This window comes from Pyrgilauda ruficollis, unplaced genomic scaffold (assembly GCF_017590135.1).
Source record: "Pyrgilauda ruficollis isolate IOZ18807 unplaced genomic scaffold, ASM1759013v1 scaffold6, whole genome shotgun sequence".
NCBI lineage: Eukaryota > Metazoa > Chordata > Aves > Passeriformes > Passeridae > Pyrgilauda > Pyrgilauda ruficollis.
This window is the reverse complement of record NW_024527710.1, coordinates 2,498,445-2,513,434: the sequence shown is the minus strand read 5'-3', so window position 1 is coordinate 2,513,434 and position 14,990 is coordinate 2,498,445. Positions and strand designations below refer to the sequence as shown.

The 14,990-nt window shown below is 39.8% G+C and overlaps 1 protein-coding gene across 2 annotated transcripts in view; it reads left to right on the top strand.

Moving 5' to 3' along the window:
- Positions 1–8,660: 8,660 nt before the first annotated feature.
- Positions 8,661–14,990, top strand: part of ABCD3 (ATP binding cassette subfamily D member 3) — a 28,489-nt gene continuing 22,159 nt past the window's right edge. The window contains exon 1 of one of the 2 annotated variants that reach the window (XM_041483216.1): positions 8,661–8,965. In XM_041483216.1, the coding sequence (XP_041339150.1) occupies positions 8,853–8,965 (113 nt within the window). In that variant the 5' untranslated portion in view covers positions 8,661–8,852. The remainder of the gene's footprint in view (positions 8,966–14,990) is intronic. The other variant, XM_041483215.1, reaches the window with a different exon arrangement.

The window sequence follows — 14,990 nt, the reverse complement described above, 5'->3', positions numbered from 1 at the left end:
TAGTAGTATTAGTAATAACATGTAGTAGTACCATTCTTAAAAAAAAAGTAATATGCTTTCTTGAAAAAAAAAAAAGAAAAAAAAAGTAGAGAGTTTTTGCCTCTTCCTCTACTGTTATTGATCCTATTCTTATTTAACTTTTCAAAGCCCACTTTTCCACATTTCTGAATTTTACTCCTTAAATTACATGTTTTGTTACCTATTGTACAATATAATAGGAAGGTATCTCTTCCTGCTTGCTCCATGCATATTATGTTAATAACTAACCTTGTTTCACTGGCCTTCCTCGCTCCTCTCATTCTATACCATCTTTGCTAAAGACCATCTGGATGATCCCAAAGGTATACTCCAGTCTTTTATTTTAAGATTCTATGATCTTTAATCAACACTGAGAACTAAAGTAGCACACGTTTCTGCAAGTACCTTTCTGGTACACTTCATGATAAACATTCTGAAAATGGGGAAAAATGCAACTGTAGGCCAACTTTGAGTATGTTAGATAACTCACACTGAGGCAGCATCCTGCAGTGATTCGTGATTCTGTGGCAGAATTAAAGCAGTAGTGCAGATCATCTTATTAGCGTTTATCTGCCTCACCTGCAGAACTGTCATTCTTTCCATCATCTTCATATGTAAGAGATGACGGAGCAGGCCTGTAGGCAACAGCCATCAGGCAACCTATCCCATCAGAATCCAGCACATGTTCATGAAAGAAGGCACTGGTGTTGTTTAGTCTGAGGAAAAGAAGGCTGGGAAGAGACCTTATTACTCTCTGCAACAGCCTGAACAGAGGTCGTAGCAAGGTGCGTGTTGGTCTCCTCTCCCAAATAACAAGTGATAGGATGAGAGCAAACAGCCTCACATTTCACCAGGTGAGGTTTACATTGGATATTATAAAAAAAATTCTTAACTGAAAAGGCTGTCAAGCTTTGGAAGAGGCTGCCCAAAGAAGTGGTTAAGTTATCATTTCTGCAGGTATTTAAAAGATTATAAAATCTACATGTGTATGTATATGTATGTATATATACACATCATGTATAAAAGATTATAAAATATAGATGTGCCACTTAGGGACATGGTTGAGTGATGAACTTAGCTGGGCTAATGCTGGACTTGATCCTAAAGGTCTTTTCCAACCTAAATGGTTCTAAGAACTGAACTTGAACTCCCTGTCAAATAATTCTCCTACCATGTTTCCCTCATCTCCTCCACCAAAAACTGGCAGCTCAGGTACCACTGGCTTCTGGTCCAGCCCACTCCATCTCACACCTCATTAAGTTGCCTTCTTTCACTCTTTTTCTTCTCCAGGCAACTAGCTCTAAATCCCTCCTTTCTGTTTTGCTCAGTAGGTCCAAATGTCACCCTCTTGTTTTGCAACACATATCTACTTGGCCTTTCTTGTCCAATCATTTAATTCCCTCCCTGTGCCAGAATCATTGTCCAACCCATGTAATCTCCTTGTCCAACCGGTCTCCAGGTCCTCCTTCCTCTGCCTTCCTAACCCAACATGGGTCCTTAGGGTCTTTTCCTTTTAGGAAAGATTCCTTTCCTAAATATCATCTTGTTAAACTTCTTCTTCACTGATTTCCTGTCAAGCCATTTCTTTCTCTTCCACTCAGTCTTGCCTCATTTTAATGCATTCTTTTCATTCCTAAGGTAGTTTTATCTACTTGCACTCAGATCACTAGGATAATTCTGAAAGTCAAAAACTGTTACTATGCTCAGTCACCATTTCAAGTTGCATTTTGGCACAAAAAACTCATTGCAGAAAAAGCTTTGGAGCCTGCACAGTGCTTGATCAACAACAGGTTGTCAGTCTGTATGGAGAAAGGTTGCAGAGACGTGGATAACATGACCTGTAAGGTTGGCCAATATGAGCTGGGAGGAAACAGATGCATGGTTGCTTTAGACTGTGGTGAAGGTTGCTGAGCTGTGGGAGCTGTGAGAGACATGAACATTAACATGTGATGGAATCTCCAGCACTGCTGGTAGCCTAAGGCCAAGAACTGTTACAGAAGGCATACAAATCTATTTCTGAAAAGCCAGTAATTTGTCAGTGTAAAGGAACAAATGAAAAACTTACTCATTAATGCTACATGAATATCATATGTGACCTGTTACTAGTGTATAAAACAGACCATTAGGCTCCTAGAATGTTCAGTGTCTCTGACATGGTTAATCAGAAGGGCTGCTATAATAATCGCCAACTTGTGAAATAATGGGTGGAGACAAGACTTCAGTTTTAGAAATCCATTTCAAGTTATGACACTGCTCCTTCTTTGTCTACCTTTCTTCAGCTGGTGCGTGTGTAGCAAAATGGTAATTGAGCCTGAGTGTTACTGAATGCAAAGTATTGCATACAGAGGAGAAATTCTATTTTTACTTTAATTCTCAAAAAGATCTGAACTATACTGATAGAGAACAATGAATAAGGACTACTGTGTTTACCAAGGACAGAACTGTATTTGGGATCACGCACTTAATACTAAATAGTTTGAAACTTCCTGTAATAAGAGGCAGTAGAAGACAAGTTTCCAGGAATATGCTAATAGGGAAAAGAGTTCTGTAGAGTGTAAAACTGGACCCTCACTACTGATAGATAAGCAAATAGATCTACAGATTGAATGTATTAAAATCCTTGTTCTATTAGCATTCTTTCTACATTACCAATGTTAAAAACAAATTATATTTGTTCAAAGAACATGCCATCATGATATGTATTTGTGGTCATTCCAGTCAGCTCCTGGAAAACAGGAAGATGGGTCTGTTGAGGTTATTATGGTTTAAACCTAATGTCTGATACATGATGATCAAATACAAGAGAGAGAGATATGATTCTCTTTTTGAACAATTTTATGAATTTAAGCTCCATCACCTGAAATAAGAAGGAACCGCGACATAAACAGTGATGATGACACAGCTTTCCAAAAGTTTTGTCTTTCATATAAGTTAGTCTCTGCCAAACTCAATTCTGTTGCAAACCATGGTGATAAAATACAATGATCTAAAAGCTTGTTATATTCTCTTAATATACTGAAAAACTCCATATTTTACCATTGTTTCATTCTGGGAAGTAATTGGACCACATTGGCATGACATCTTGTATTAAATAAATTTATATTTAAGCTGAGACAGAAAATTTATGCAAACTTTCAGTCCGCATCATTATAAGTCAGCAAATAAATGAATAAAGATATAATCAGCTGAAAGGCACTATTTATGAAGGAATTATGAGGCAATCTCAATAAAAGAATTAGACCTATGAAAGAGATATTAGTTGTAAACATATTTTAAATGCCTTTCTTTAAATTACTGAATTCAGATATCAAACTTGACAGCTTGACTTTGCAAAGATGCATGATACTGTTCATGAATGCCTTTTCCATATAATGTTCCTTAAGAATTTCTTTTTTGTTTTCTCACTTTTGGATGGTAAATGGAACACATTTTAAACCAAACATTATTCTAGGTATGATAAGGAAGTTAACGTCAACAACTTCTGGTATTCTATTTATTATGTATTTAATAAAACATAAAACAATACAATATTTGAGATAACCTAGAAATAAATATTGAGCAGTGAAATACCTTAGCTTTCAGATGACCAAAAGCTATCAAGATCAAACTGAGCTCTGATCCACTTCAGAACAAGCTAAACAGGAATATCTAGTTTCAGTTTCCATTTTTCTACCCACTCACCTAGTCCTAACAAGGTAGGCAACAGAAGCTCAAAATCATAACTGAAACTGTTCATAAATGCAGAGTACTGTATTTTGGAGGAAAATCTAATTCTGTACTTCACACAGACTGTCCAATTAAACTGACTCACAAAAGGAATATCAGTGTTCTAAGCATCAATGTGAACAGCTCATTTGAGACATCTTTGTGCAAATGTTGAAGTCAGAAGCCAATTAACAACAAAAGCAAATAAAAACAGTAAGGAAAATAAAACGGAGTTCTTAGTACCAATCAGGTGTTTTCTCTCTCTGCAGTACCAGTGTGTTTCCTGGACCAGCAGAACAGGAGTGATTATCCTTACTGACATGAAAAATTAGAATGCGTGCCAAACACCATACTTTAGAATGAAATAATTGTGTGTTTGAAGTCAGAGTAAAATCCACTAAGAAAGCAGATATGTGCAGTCTATACTGTCTCTAAGAGTATCTGGTACTACATACATACAGAAAGAAGACCAGATAATTTCTGAGTCTGGTATAATAACAGTAATTCCTGTGTATTTTCACATTTTCACCCAGACTTATAAATTTATGAGCTCTACTTATAAAAAGCAATCTGCTGTCTTGTATATTGTAAAGGCTTGAGCTATTAAGCAGAGGCAAGAGTTACTTGTACAGAGGCTAGATCACTGTCACATCAAAAAATCCAAGCATATAAAGCAAAACACAGACAGAAATCAAGGAATTGCACAAAGTAGATTGTGTGTAGCAATTAAGCACTTGTGGGTTACAATATCAGTTAATAAAGATTAGGAAAAGAACACTTATCAATGGGAAAATGGAGTAGTAATGGCACAGAAGGTCTGCAAGCATCAATTTAAAAGCCAATGCTCTGTACATCTAAGCTTCTTTTTTCTATACACCCCTTATCTTCTTCTGCCCATGCTATTCCCAGATTTTATTCACTGCTCAGAAGAACTACCTTCTCACACCTAAAGCCCCTGTAACACCCAATCATCTAAGGGGCATGCAGCAGATGGGTAAGAAAAGGGCAAGAACAAGAAGAGAAAATAGGAGGTACAAAGAAATGGAAGCTTGTCTTCTCTCTGTAGATCAAAGAAAGTTTATGTCCATTTCAATTTCACCCTGTAGGCCCCACTCTGAAGATCAAACCTACATTATAATCAGCATTGCAGGCTTACGGGTTTTGAATGGCTGATACCAGGTCTACACTACTTCACCTGCACTGGAGTTTGAATTTCTACGAAGTGACTAAACATATAATGATACCAGCTGGCAGACATAAGTTGTACTAATAAGGCTTAACAAGATTATTGAGCATAATCTGTATCATTATTCATATACACCCACTTGCACATATAGGAATTGATACATGATACAATGTAGCTCAACTTCAGATGTAGAAGCTCCTTCTGTGAAACATCAAGCAACAAACTTAATACCCCATTGTAGCATTTCAGTGGAAGGACAAAACCGTATCACTTAGTGCTGATGACTGCATTAACAGAACAGTTTAATTATTTCCCTGCAAACCATGCCAGATTCTACTACTAAGTGATATATCTAGGAGATAACACAGATTTCACAAAGGAGACCACATCAATCCCTGGAACGTTCCTTCTTGCTCCACTAGTTATTAAGTTCTCAATACCACAGACTTTACTTTAAATTTAAAAAGTTAACAATCCTACTGAATTTATATAGACTTAAAAATTAAGCAAACATAAGTCTGCAGAATGGAGTCCAGCACTACACAAATCACCTTCAAGCTTAATGAACATACATGATACAGTTTGCATCTTACAGTTTACCTCAGCTTACATAAATTAATCTTATTTTTCTGCCACCTTTCACAACATTTGTGAAGTGCATTCCATGATATTTATATGTTACATTGGACCTACAATAAACAACATGATTTTCATTTAATTATTAGATGACATGTTGTTCTCAGAATATAGCTGGGTGTTGTATGCCAAGTGCCAACAGCAAATAATACAGGTTCTTCCTGTTCTGGGTGAAACCAAATGGGAGCATCTTCTTATTTGTTAACCTAGACTCCATTAAGTAAAATGCATTCACATAACTATTAGAGGGACAAATATTCACTCTGTAGTAATTTCTTATATTTATGACTTTGACTCCTTAAAACTCAAGCACCTAAAACCAAGAGTAGCTGAGGACATGAACTGAAAATCTGAACTGTTTAGCAATATTATTACTGCTTATTATTATTAGACTTTGTTTTTTATATTGGGAAATAGGAGAACTGCTTAGGCAGATACCATTGCTTAACACTTCAGACACAGGAGCCCAGTTTAATGCTGCCTGTTATGAGGACTCCTCATGTCCATTAGAAGGATTTAACATTTCAATAATAAACACATTTTTCTTCCTGCAGTCTTCAGTCTTCCAGAGTGCACTTTCTCATTTAAATAGCTTGCTTGCTATGGATGTTCCTACTTAGCTAGGAAGAAGTTTGAACAATACCATGGACTGTATTAAAAAGATGGCTGTTAATTTGACCTTGCTTTATCAGAGAAACTACACACAGTACTGCTAGTACGGGTAAAAGAACTGGTACTCTTTGTTTCTTCCAAGCTACCTTTCCACCTCTAGCTTTTACATTTGAGATACATTTGAATTAACATTGCTCTTATTTGTTACCTTGGAAAACCCTCACAGTTGACCTGTACCAAGAATATCATGAAAACAATACGGCTGCAATGCATGAAGTATTGAAATGCAGCAGATCTCAAACTGAAGGGACAAAAAGAGAGCTTTTGTCACAAAAACATTTGATCAGCGTGGGTGATTTTATCAAGATATGCTTAGCCATGAGTGCTGTTGGAAATCGATGAAATAATGGGTCAATAACAATCTCATGTTTTGAACTAAGTGCCCATTTGTCAATCATGTTTAAAAAGTTATTCTGAAAAAAAAAGCAACTTTCAAGAGTCAAGCAGCAGGAGACAAAGTGGAGGTCTGGATGCATGAGACAAGTTTCTCAGAAAATTATAGGCATGCGTGAAATTGTTTAAGGAAAAGTTAGAAGAGAAATAAAATACGTACTGGGTCATGGTATTGGCTAGTGTCAGAAAGCGGGCTAAGGACACTGAGCAGGCAAACAGCAGAACACCAGTCACACGGACATGCAAACAACAAAGGTCAGCACGGCCCCAGCTGATGGGCAGTTCATGGAAACCAAGTCAGGCTGTACTAGATAGCAACTTCTGTGGAAGGGTACAACCAACCTAAGCTCAAAGAGGGAAGAGGACTTGTAAAGAAAAGCAGACAGTATCATAACATTCCTGATCTCTGTGCTGATATTGAGATTAAAAGTACCAGCAAAACTGTACTACAAAGATTCATAAACCTGAAAATTTGCAGAATTTTTCCTTTTTGCAATTATTTTAATATAAGAAGTTTATTTTGATACCAAAAGTACCTCTTTTTTAGGTTCTCATACTCAACTACTCTCAAAGTATCTAAGATTTTAAAAACCAAGCTATTTTCACAAACATTCACCTTAGAAAACATGAATTAATTAATGCTGGGTGATTCTGCTATATACTGAGGATCTGAAATACTTCAAATAGTTGACAATTCTTCCCACTCACACGAAAATCACCAAAGTACAGCGTATATTTTAAAGCAGTGAGACTACTGATGTGTCTAAGGTCTCAGAACAAGTGGTAGAGAACTAGGTTCAACAGTTGTGACCCTAATGCTCTAAAAAAATGCTAACAATTTGAGAATTTGAGACTTCAGCTTTTACACCAAAACATAAACTTGCTTTAAAATGCATGACGATACCAAGGATAGGGAAAGGGAGCAAGAAAGGAAAGTATATGTGGTGATTCAGAATGAAGAACCAGGGATTACCTCTCAAACTGCAGCTTCAGACCTCCTACTCCAGGCAGGAACACTTGGAAGAAATAGGAATACCTGATAAACGGACTGACCTATGTGCACACTCTTGTGCCACAGTAAAAAAAGCACAACACTCACAGGTATTCACATGTTTTTAAAAGTCTGTATGAGAACATTTTTCAAGACTAAAAATAAATACATTGATTCCACCTGCATTTTGATCTGCATTTAAGTTTAATCAGAGAAATAGTTTTGTCATTTCAGTGTTAACCATGGCACCAATATAGGCTTTCAATATACGACCAACCAGTTCCCACAGAAAGTAGAAACACGTCATATTCATTATCAGGCATCTTTCTGAGGGATATGACCACAGGGGAAGATCCAGTGTAAATACAGTTATGCTGGCATGGGTGTTTTTGCTGGTATAGCTCGACATGCCAATCTGTTATTAACTCTGCTGGAAAAAGCACCTGTACAAGTATAACTGGTTTTTGTGGGACAAGGCTGGCTGGTATCTCCTGCTGTACCTGGCATGGCTCTACTCTTTATAGGGATTATTTTCCTGTTCTTACACGGGTGGCAACTCATTCCACCCTCTGCCTCACAGCCAATCTTGTCAGCTCCTCGCATGGCACTAATAGAAAAAAAAAAAAAAAAAAAAAAAAAAAACAAGGTGCGGCAAAACCGACCTCAAAGTTTAAAATTTGTCGGCCCCTCCATGCGCACAAATAAAAAAAAAAAAAAAAAAAAAAAAAAAAGACAAGGTGCGGCAAAACCGACCTCAAAGTTTCTCTGAATTTTTAAATTTTTTTTTTAAATTTAATTTTTATTCCGTCGTTACCACATTTACACGCCATTTCTAGCACACGCTTAGGAATCACACTGTACCCCTACACAAGGAGCCCCGGGAGGGTGGATGATCGGAGCCCGCTCGGCAGGAGGAGGTTCCTGGGAAAATTAACCCGCGGGCGGCGGGGGAGGCTCGGCCTCCGCTGCTCAGCCCGACCTCCGGGCGAGGGCGGCCGCGACAGGCCCGGCCCCGCCGGCGCGTGAGGAAACGCCCCTTCCTCCCCTCCCCGTCGGGCGGCGGGCCCGCCCGCTGGCAGGGGCTGCCAGGGAGCGGTAATTGCCGCCCCGGCGTTGCACAAGCCGCTCCCGGCGCGGCGCGGCCCGTCCTGCCGGCGGCGCGGGGCCGGGCGGCGCCGCCCCCTCCCGGCATCCCTCGCTCGGCTGCTCGGCTCGGCTGCGCTCGGTCGGCGGCTCCGCGCTGCTCTCGCCATGGCCGCCTACAGCAAGTTCCTCACCGCGCGGCATTCCGCCATCGCCGGGGCCGCCGCCGCCTGCGCGCTGCTCTGCCTGCTCAGCAAGCGGCGGGCGGCCGCGCAGCACGGGTGAGCGCGGGGCCGGGCCGGGCCGCGGGGCGGGAGGGGCCGGGCGAGCCGCGGGGCCGGCGCCGGGAGGCCGAAGCAGCGGGAGCTGTGCTCGCCCTCACGGCCCTGGCCCGGCGGAGGGGCAGCCGCGCCCCTGTGCCACACACAGGGCGCTGCCACCGCTGCCCTCCGCCCGGGTGGCGGCTCCTGGGCACGGGGGCAGCCCGCTTCTCCCCACGCCTTCCCCGGCGTGAGGTCGGTGCCCCTCTTGAGAGCATCCAGCCACCGCCGCCTTGTTACCCAAATTACGTTGGCTTTTTCTATTTTCCGGACTAGGAACGAGTATTGACACTTGACGTCTAGGGATGACCATGTCTGCATAGGCAATTAATAGTCTCAGCTGTTGTTTGAATGCTGCCGTGTGACAGTAAGATACAAAGGGGTCGAATGTGGTGATGTTCTCGGTGAGGCTGCCTTACAGGTATATGGTTCTAGGCTGTGTATTCGTTAATGCCTTACAAAGCACTGGTATTGCAAAGTGTGGCAGATGAAGAATGTATCGCAGACTCAGCCCTTTCACCGTTTTACTGTATTTGTGACTGTAAGTTGTTAACCATATGCTTAAGATCTGGTATGTTGCGATATTACAATGCCTACAGGTGTCTTGTAGGCACTACAAAATTCTACTGAAATGGCCTTACTCAACAGACTTAAGTAATAACATACCTGAGATTAAGCAACGATCCAGTTTTATTTTACCTAAGTCCACTCATGCACAACATCTGTAGGAGTTTCATGAAGTTGGGTAACTGTCACACAACATATCAGACATTGATATGCTGCTGACAAGTCATGCATTTGGTGCCTTACATTGTTTCTTGCATGAGAGTTTAAACAAGATCTTCAGCTATGGCTGCTAGTTACTCTTCTATCAAATTTATAGGGAGGAGTGATTTTTTCAAATATCTCTGCCTAAGTTAGTTAAATATCACTTTTGAAAAACAGAAAAGCTCTATGGAAGGGCACAAAAATGATGAGCTCAGATTTTCGTGCCTAGTATAGTGGTATTTGTAAAAAATACTGGGCCTTGCAGATGTTGCAGGAGCAGTTATGTGTTAAGTCAGTCCAAGAGTATTCTTTTAAAGTGGATCTCAGTTGTCCACACTTACCTTGCTCTGCCTTCATTGAGGAATGATCTTGGAGCACACAAACCAGGTACATTAAGATTGGAGCACATCTTCAAACATAGATGCAGGTCCAGTGTAGTTTTGAAGTGCATTTAACATTTTCCCAGTGTTGGTAACATTCGTTTCATAGAAGCAGGCTAGAAGTTGTCCAGTCTCATCTCCCTATACCTGAAACAGGTATTATATGTGTCCTTTTTTGTCCCCACTAAACTATTTTGCTTTCATGTCTTATGATGTTGATCTGCAGGACTTGGCAATGTCAATGCATGCATTAGCTTGAGGGTCAGTGTATGGAAAGTGTTAGCCTAAATGCTGGAGACTCTTTGGAATGTGTCTTTCCTGTGTGGATCTTCAATTTTGCTAGGTGTAGTGTTAAAAATCTGAGGTATCCATATATATTAGGTGGACCAAACATTATTGCAAGATTAATGGGAATTGAGAAGGGGCGATAACTTACGAATTACATTCCAGCTAATTCAACAGATGCATGGGCTTGTGAGAGCCTGACCTGATCTGTCCCTTTTGCTCTCTCTGTACTGCAGTCTTTCTGATACCTTGTCCTTCTGTAATCTCTTTAGTCATTTTGCATTCTTGAATTTATTAGAAATGCAATTGCTAAAATAAGTGCCATGCTTACAAAGTTGATTTTCGCTGGTGTGTATATATTGTTTTACACTTTTGAGTTCCTCCACAGCTTAGGTCTTATTTACTGCTGGTACTGTATCGTGGCCACGGATTCCAAACTCTAACATCCAACATTCGGTTGTTTCAATAATAGCTGTGCTGCTGCTTGAATGCTATTTTGAGGATGGTTTTTGCCCACTGGTCTTCGTTCTTTTCTCCATGTTTCCCTGTGAGGCAAACCTTGCCAGGAGCCTTACAGAATGCTACCTATCAAGACTAGGCAGTAGGTAAGCTACATTGCCTATATCACCAGCCTAGACCAAAGCATCTGGTTATTACCATTGCCTCATCCTCCTTTAGTCTCATTAGTTCATGTATCATTCATTTTTTCATGCTTTGTTGCTGATGTAAGTTAGAGAATACTTTTGAAAAGGATTGTCTTCGTGCCAAATCTTTACGTTTTCAGCATTCTTGTGCTGGTGTATGATGCTGCCATATAGTAACAAGTGCACAACCTTTGAAATCTGCAGGGCCTAGAGTATCCTTTAACATCTGTGTTGTATATCTCTGACTCTCTGGGAAGAGGAAGAAGTTGGGAAGGCATGGTTGTCCTAAATTTTTTGTACTTATTCCTAGGGTGAAGAATTTCACCTGGCAATCTAGATAGTCTGGAAGAGGACTGGTAGCATTTCTGCTGCTTGAGGTTAACTGACTAAAATCTGTGAGGTGATTTAGTTTTGTGTGTGTGAATTTCCTTGTTAACCTTGGTGTATAATGCCTGAAAATGTTGTGCTATGTTAGTGTGAGGTGAATTTCAACTTCTTGAATTCTGGAAGGTGAAATTCTAGTTTTGAGCTTTGTAAGGGCAAAGGTAAATGTTGCAGACCTGAATATAACCAGCAAAATGCTGGGCTTATCATTCAGGTGAACCATTGAAGTGTTCTAGTGCAACTATAAACTTTACCTGCAAAACTTCTTCCTTCCTCACATAGTTTCAGAAGACGTACTTATACATATTTTGTGTTCGAAATAACGTTTCATGTTTTCCTATTATTTAATGTATTTCTGGAGTAACTGCCATTTTTCTGTTTGATTTTGTGTGCTTTTTTAAGTTTTGCTGGAATGTCAGCAATAGGTCTGCTGCTGTTTGAACTTGGAAAGTAAAATAACATAAAAATTGAGAAAATCATCTTTTAGCAAATCTGATGTGTTTGAATGTGTAAGAAGAAAGTTATGTGACAGGCTCGTCATGCTGTATGTGTTCGTTTTTATATAGAATTACCAGTTATAGGTGTGATAGCAGGAAGGAGAGGTAGCAACTTTCACCTACTTTTCTGCTGTCAAACAGTAGGGGCAAAGTTCAGTACAACTCATATAAAGTAGTAATGTATGAATAATTAAGCTGTATGTGTTATGCCAACCTGCCTTACTAGGTCAAAGATCACTTAATTAGTACTGCCTGGATTAGTCATAGATGTTGTTCTGTAAGAGGTGTTACACTGCTCATTGATTTTACTGAACTGAGAGGTGGTGTCACTTGCAATTCACAATGCCTTATTACTACACTTTTCTGAAATCTTCCAAGGTAGAGTGATGTAGAACTGTTTGCTTATAGTGACTTATTAGTTTTCCATCTTACTTCCTTGGAGTAAAACATGGAGAAAAATACATTGGTTCTTTTACAAAGTTGCTCTCAAAAAGTCTGTTTCCTTACAAAAGCTTTGTGCCCTCTTGGAGGAGAGGAATTTGTGGTATCTAAATGCAGTTATGACTTCAATTGCAGTATTTTCGTTTTTTTAGAGTAATGAGAAGTTCTTTGAGAAACTACATTATCCTGAGTTTCTAATGCAGAAAAAAGTCTGTTCTTTCTCTTTCCCTAATCTTGTCTCAAACACGAAGCTACAAATCTGTGTTTACGATTTGATTGCTTCAGACTGAAAACCTTAAGGTGTGTTACATAAAGGAGCTGGATATTTTTCATTACTCCTCTAATAAGAATTTTTAAATTACATGAGTATCCATGTAATTTAAAATAAAGTACTTGCACAAGTACAATGAGCTTGGCTTACGTTCAAAAATAAGATATTTAACTAATACAACTTTCTGCTGGAAGGAGGGACTGAAAGAAGTAATAGAAGGTAGTTAGGGTAAAGAGTTTAAAATGTAATATTAGGGAAAGGGAATAAACAGTTTAGAGTAATAGGAAGGCATTTGTAGTGAATGGCAAGGTGACATAATATTTTAGAATCTGCTCATAGGGCCTTTCCTATCACCTAGCTGCATTCATTAGAATCCAAGATGCTAAGATGTGGACCAATTTAATATAAACTGAACTTCTGAAACCCCTGTGATGGCATCCCACCTCTGGGAAAAACGAATAAAGCAAGAATAGTGCATGCATGGGGCCTTAGAGGTTAGGCAAGCCTAAGATGAGGGGGAAAGCTCATTGAGTGGAGGGAGGTTGAGTTGCAGACAGGGTATATTAAATAGGGTTTTGCACAGTTCATCTTGGGTGACACTTGACCTATGCTGCTGCCTGTCACTGTGCTCCTCAGCCATTGTCGTGACAGAGTGGCAGCACATGTCACTTGCTCAGTAGATGTCACTGCTCGTGCCCTCAGCTGCACAGCCTGTGAATATGCAGTGGCAGTGATAGTATTGCAGAGGTGACAAGACACATGTCCAAATGTTCGGAGGTGCTTTCGAACATAAAATAGGAGTTTAGATATAGCAAGTGGTAGTTGTAGCTTGAAACAGATGGTGCATTTTTATTCAATTTGTGTATATTCAGAATGTTCTTCTCTCTTGTTAGTTTGTGTAATTTCTCTAGATTCTGGATGTGCTTGGGTGGGCTTTGCTAGTGTACTTCAAATGGAGGAACCTGTTCTAGTAGAGTCATGGCTGTTAGATAGGAAGGGTGAAATTACATTGCTGCAGATTAATAGCCTACTTTTGTGTATGTAAAAGCCTTAAAGGGAACCTGTGTTACTTGGAGGAAGGGTGGCAGGTAACAAAAACAACTTTATGCTAGCTACACTGAAGTAAGTTTATCCAGATGTGAATGTGACTGTTCAGTCTGCTGCTTGCAGAAAGTGCACTGGCGTTGAGGGAAAAAAAAAAGAAGACTAAATATGCAGATAGGGTTACTAGAAAATAAACTGAAAATGCAGTCTTGTAGAAAAAATCTGCCTGGGGCTCAGGAAACCTGAATTCAGCTGGAGGGTATGGAGACAGGAGAAACCAGATGACTCAGCCCTAATCCTAGCATTTAGACTGCCTTTGTTTGGGGCCTGGCTAGCTAATTAGTGGTTTCTCTCTTAATTAAGTTGCACAAAATACTTGCTGTCTAAGGCAAGATCTAATGTAAGTGTGTGTGACAGTGTAGAACTTTTTTTTTTTTTAATTATTTAAATTTTTTTTAAGAAACTAGCTAGAAGTCTTTTTCCCCTGTTATCCATGAAGGGGATCTGCAGCCACAGCTCAGGCCTAAGCATAGCTTCAGACAATAGTGCTAAGGTTTTTCTTATATGTACGATATGCTATTGAGATGCATTCTTCTACTGAAACTTAGAATTTCCTCTCCAACAGTTCTGCTTTGTTTTCCTCTCATAGGTTTGTAGAAACCTTTTGAGCTTTAGCAATGCAGAGCTCCTGTTTGCAGTAACATAGCTCTCTGTGACCTTCTGAGTCCCCTTCTTGCTTGCCTGAATACATTCCTCTCACATTATTTTTGGTTATGCTGCAACTAGCCACCAGTCTAGAGCCAAGAAAGTTCTGTTCTTGTTTTCTGTGTGTGCTCAGAGTGTACTGTGTAAATGGGCATGCTTTTGGACTGTGCCCAGGCTTCTGAGTAGGGTTGCTGCCCTTGACCTGAAATAACTGTACTGTTGCTCTCTACCCCTCTGTGTGAGACATGCACTATGAAACTCTGCCTGCCAGTTAGCTACACCAGACTTTTCTCACTATAGCTGTTATTTCTTCACGCTGCTGCATTGCATCTTTAGTATTTTGAATTTTATTCTGTCTTTACAATGTCTTGGTGACTCCGAAACTAACCTGAAAACTGCACAAATAATAATGAACTATTGCAAAATTATTTATTTTGTGTGATTTTTGGAAGCTGTGAAAACTGCACAGTGCCATTCCAACATGTAAGGTCTGCAGGATACAAAGGTTGCCTAGAGGTAACAACTCTTTGCTTAACAACAACACTTAGTCCTAAACCAGATACTCTT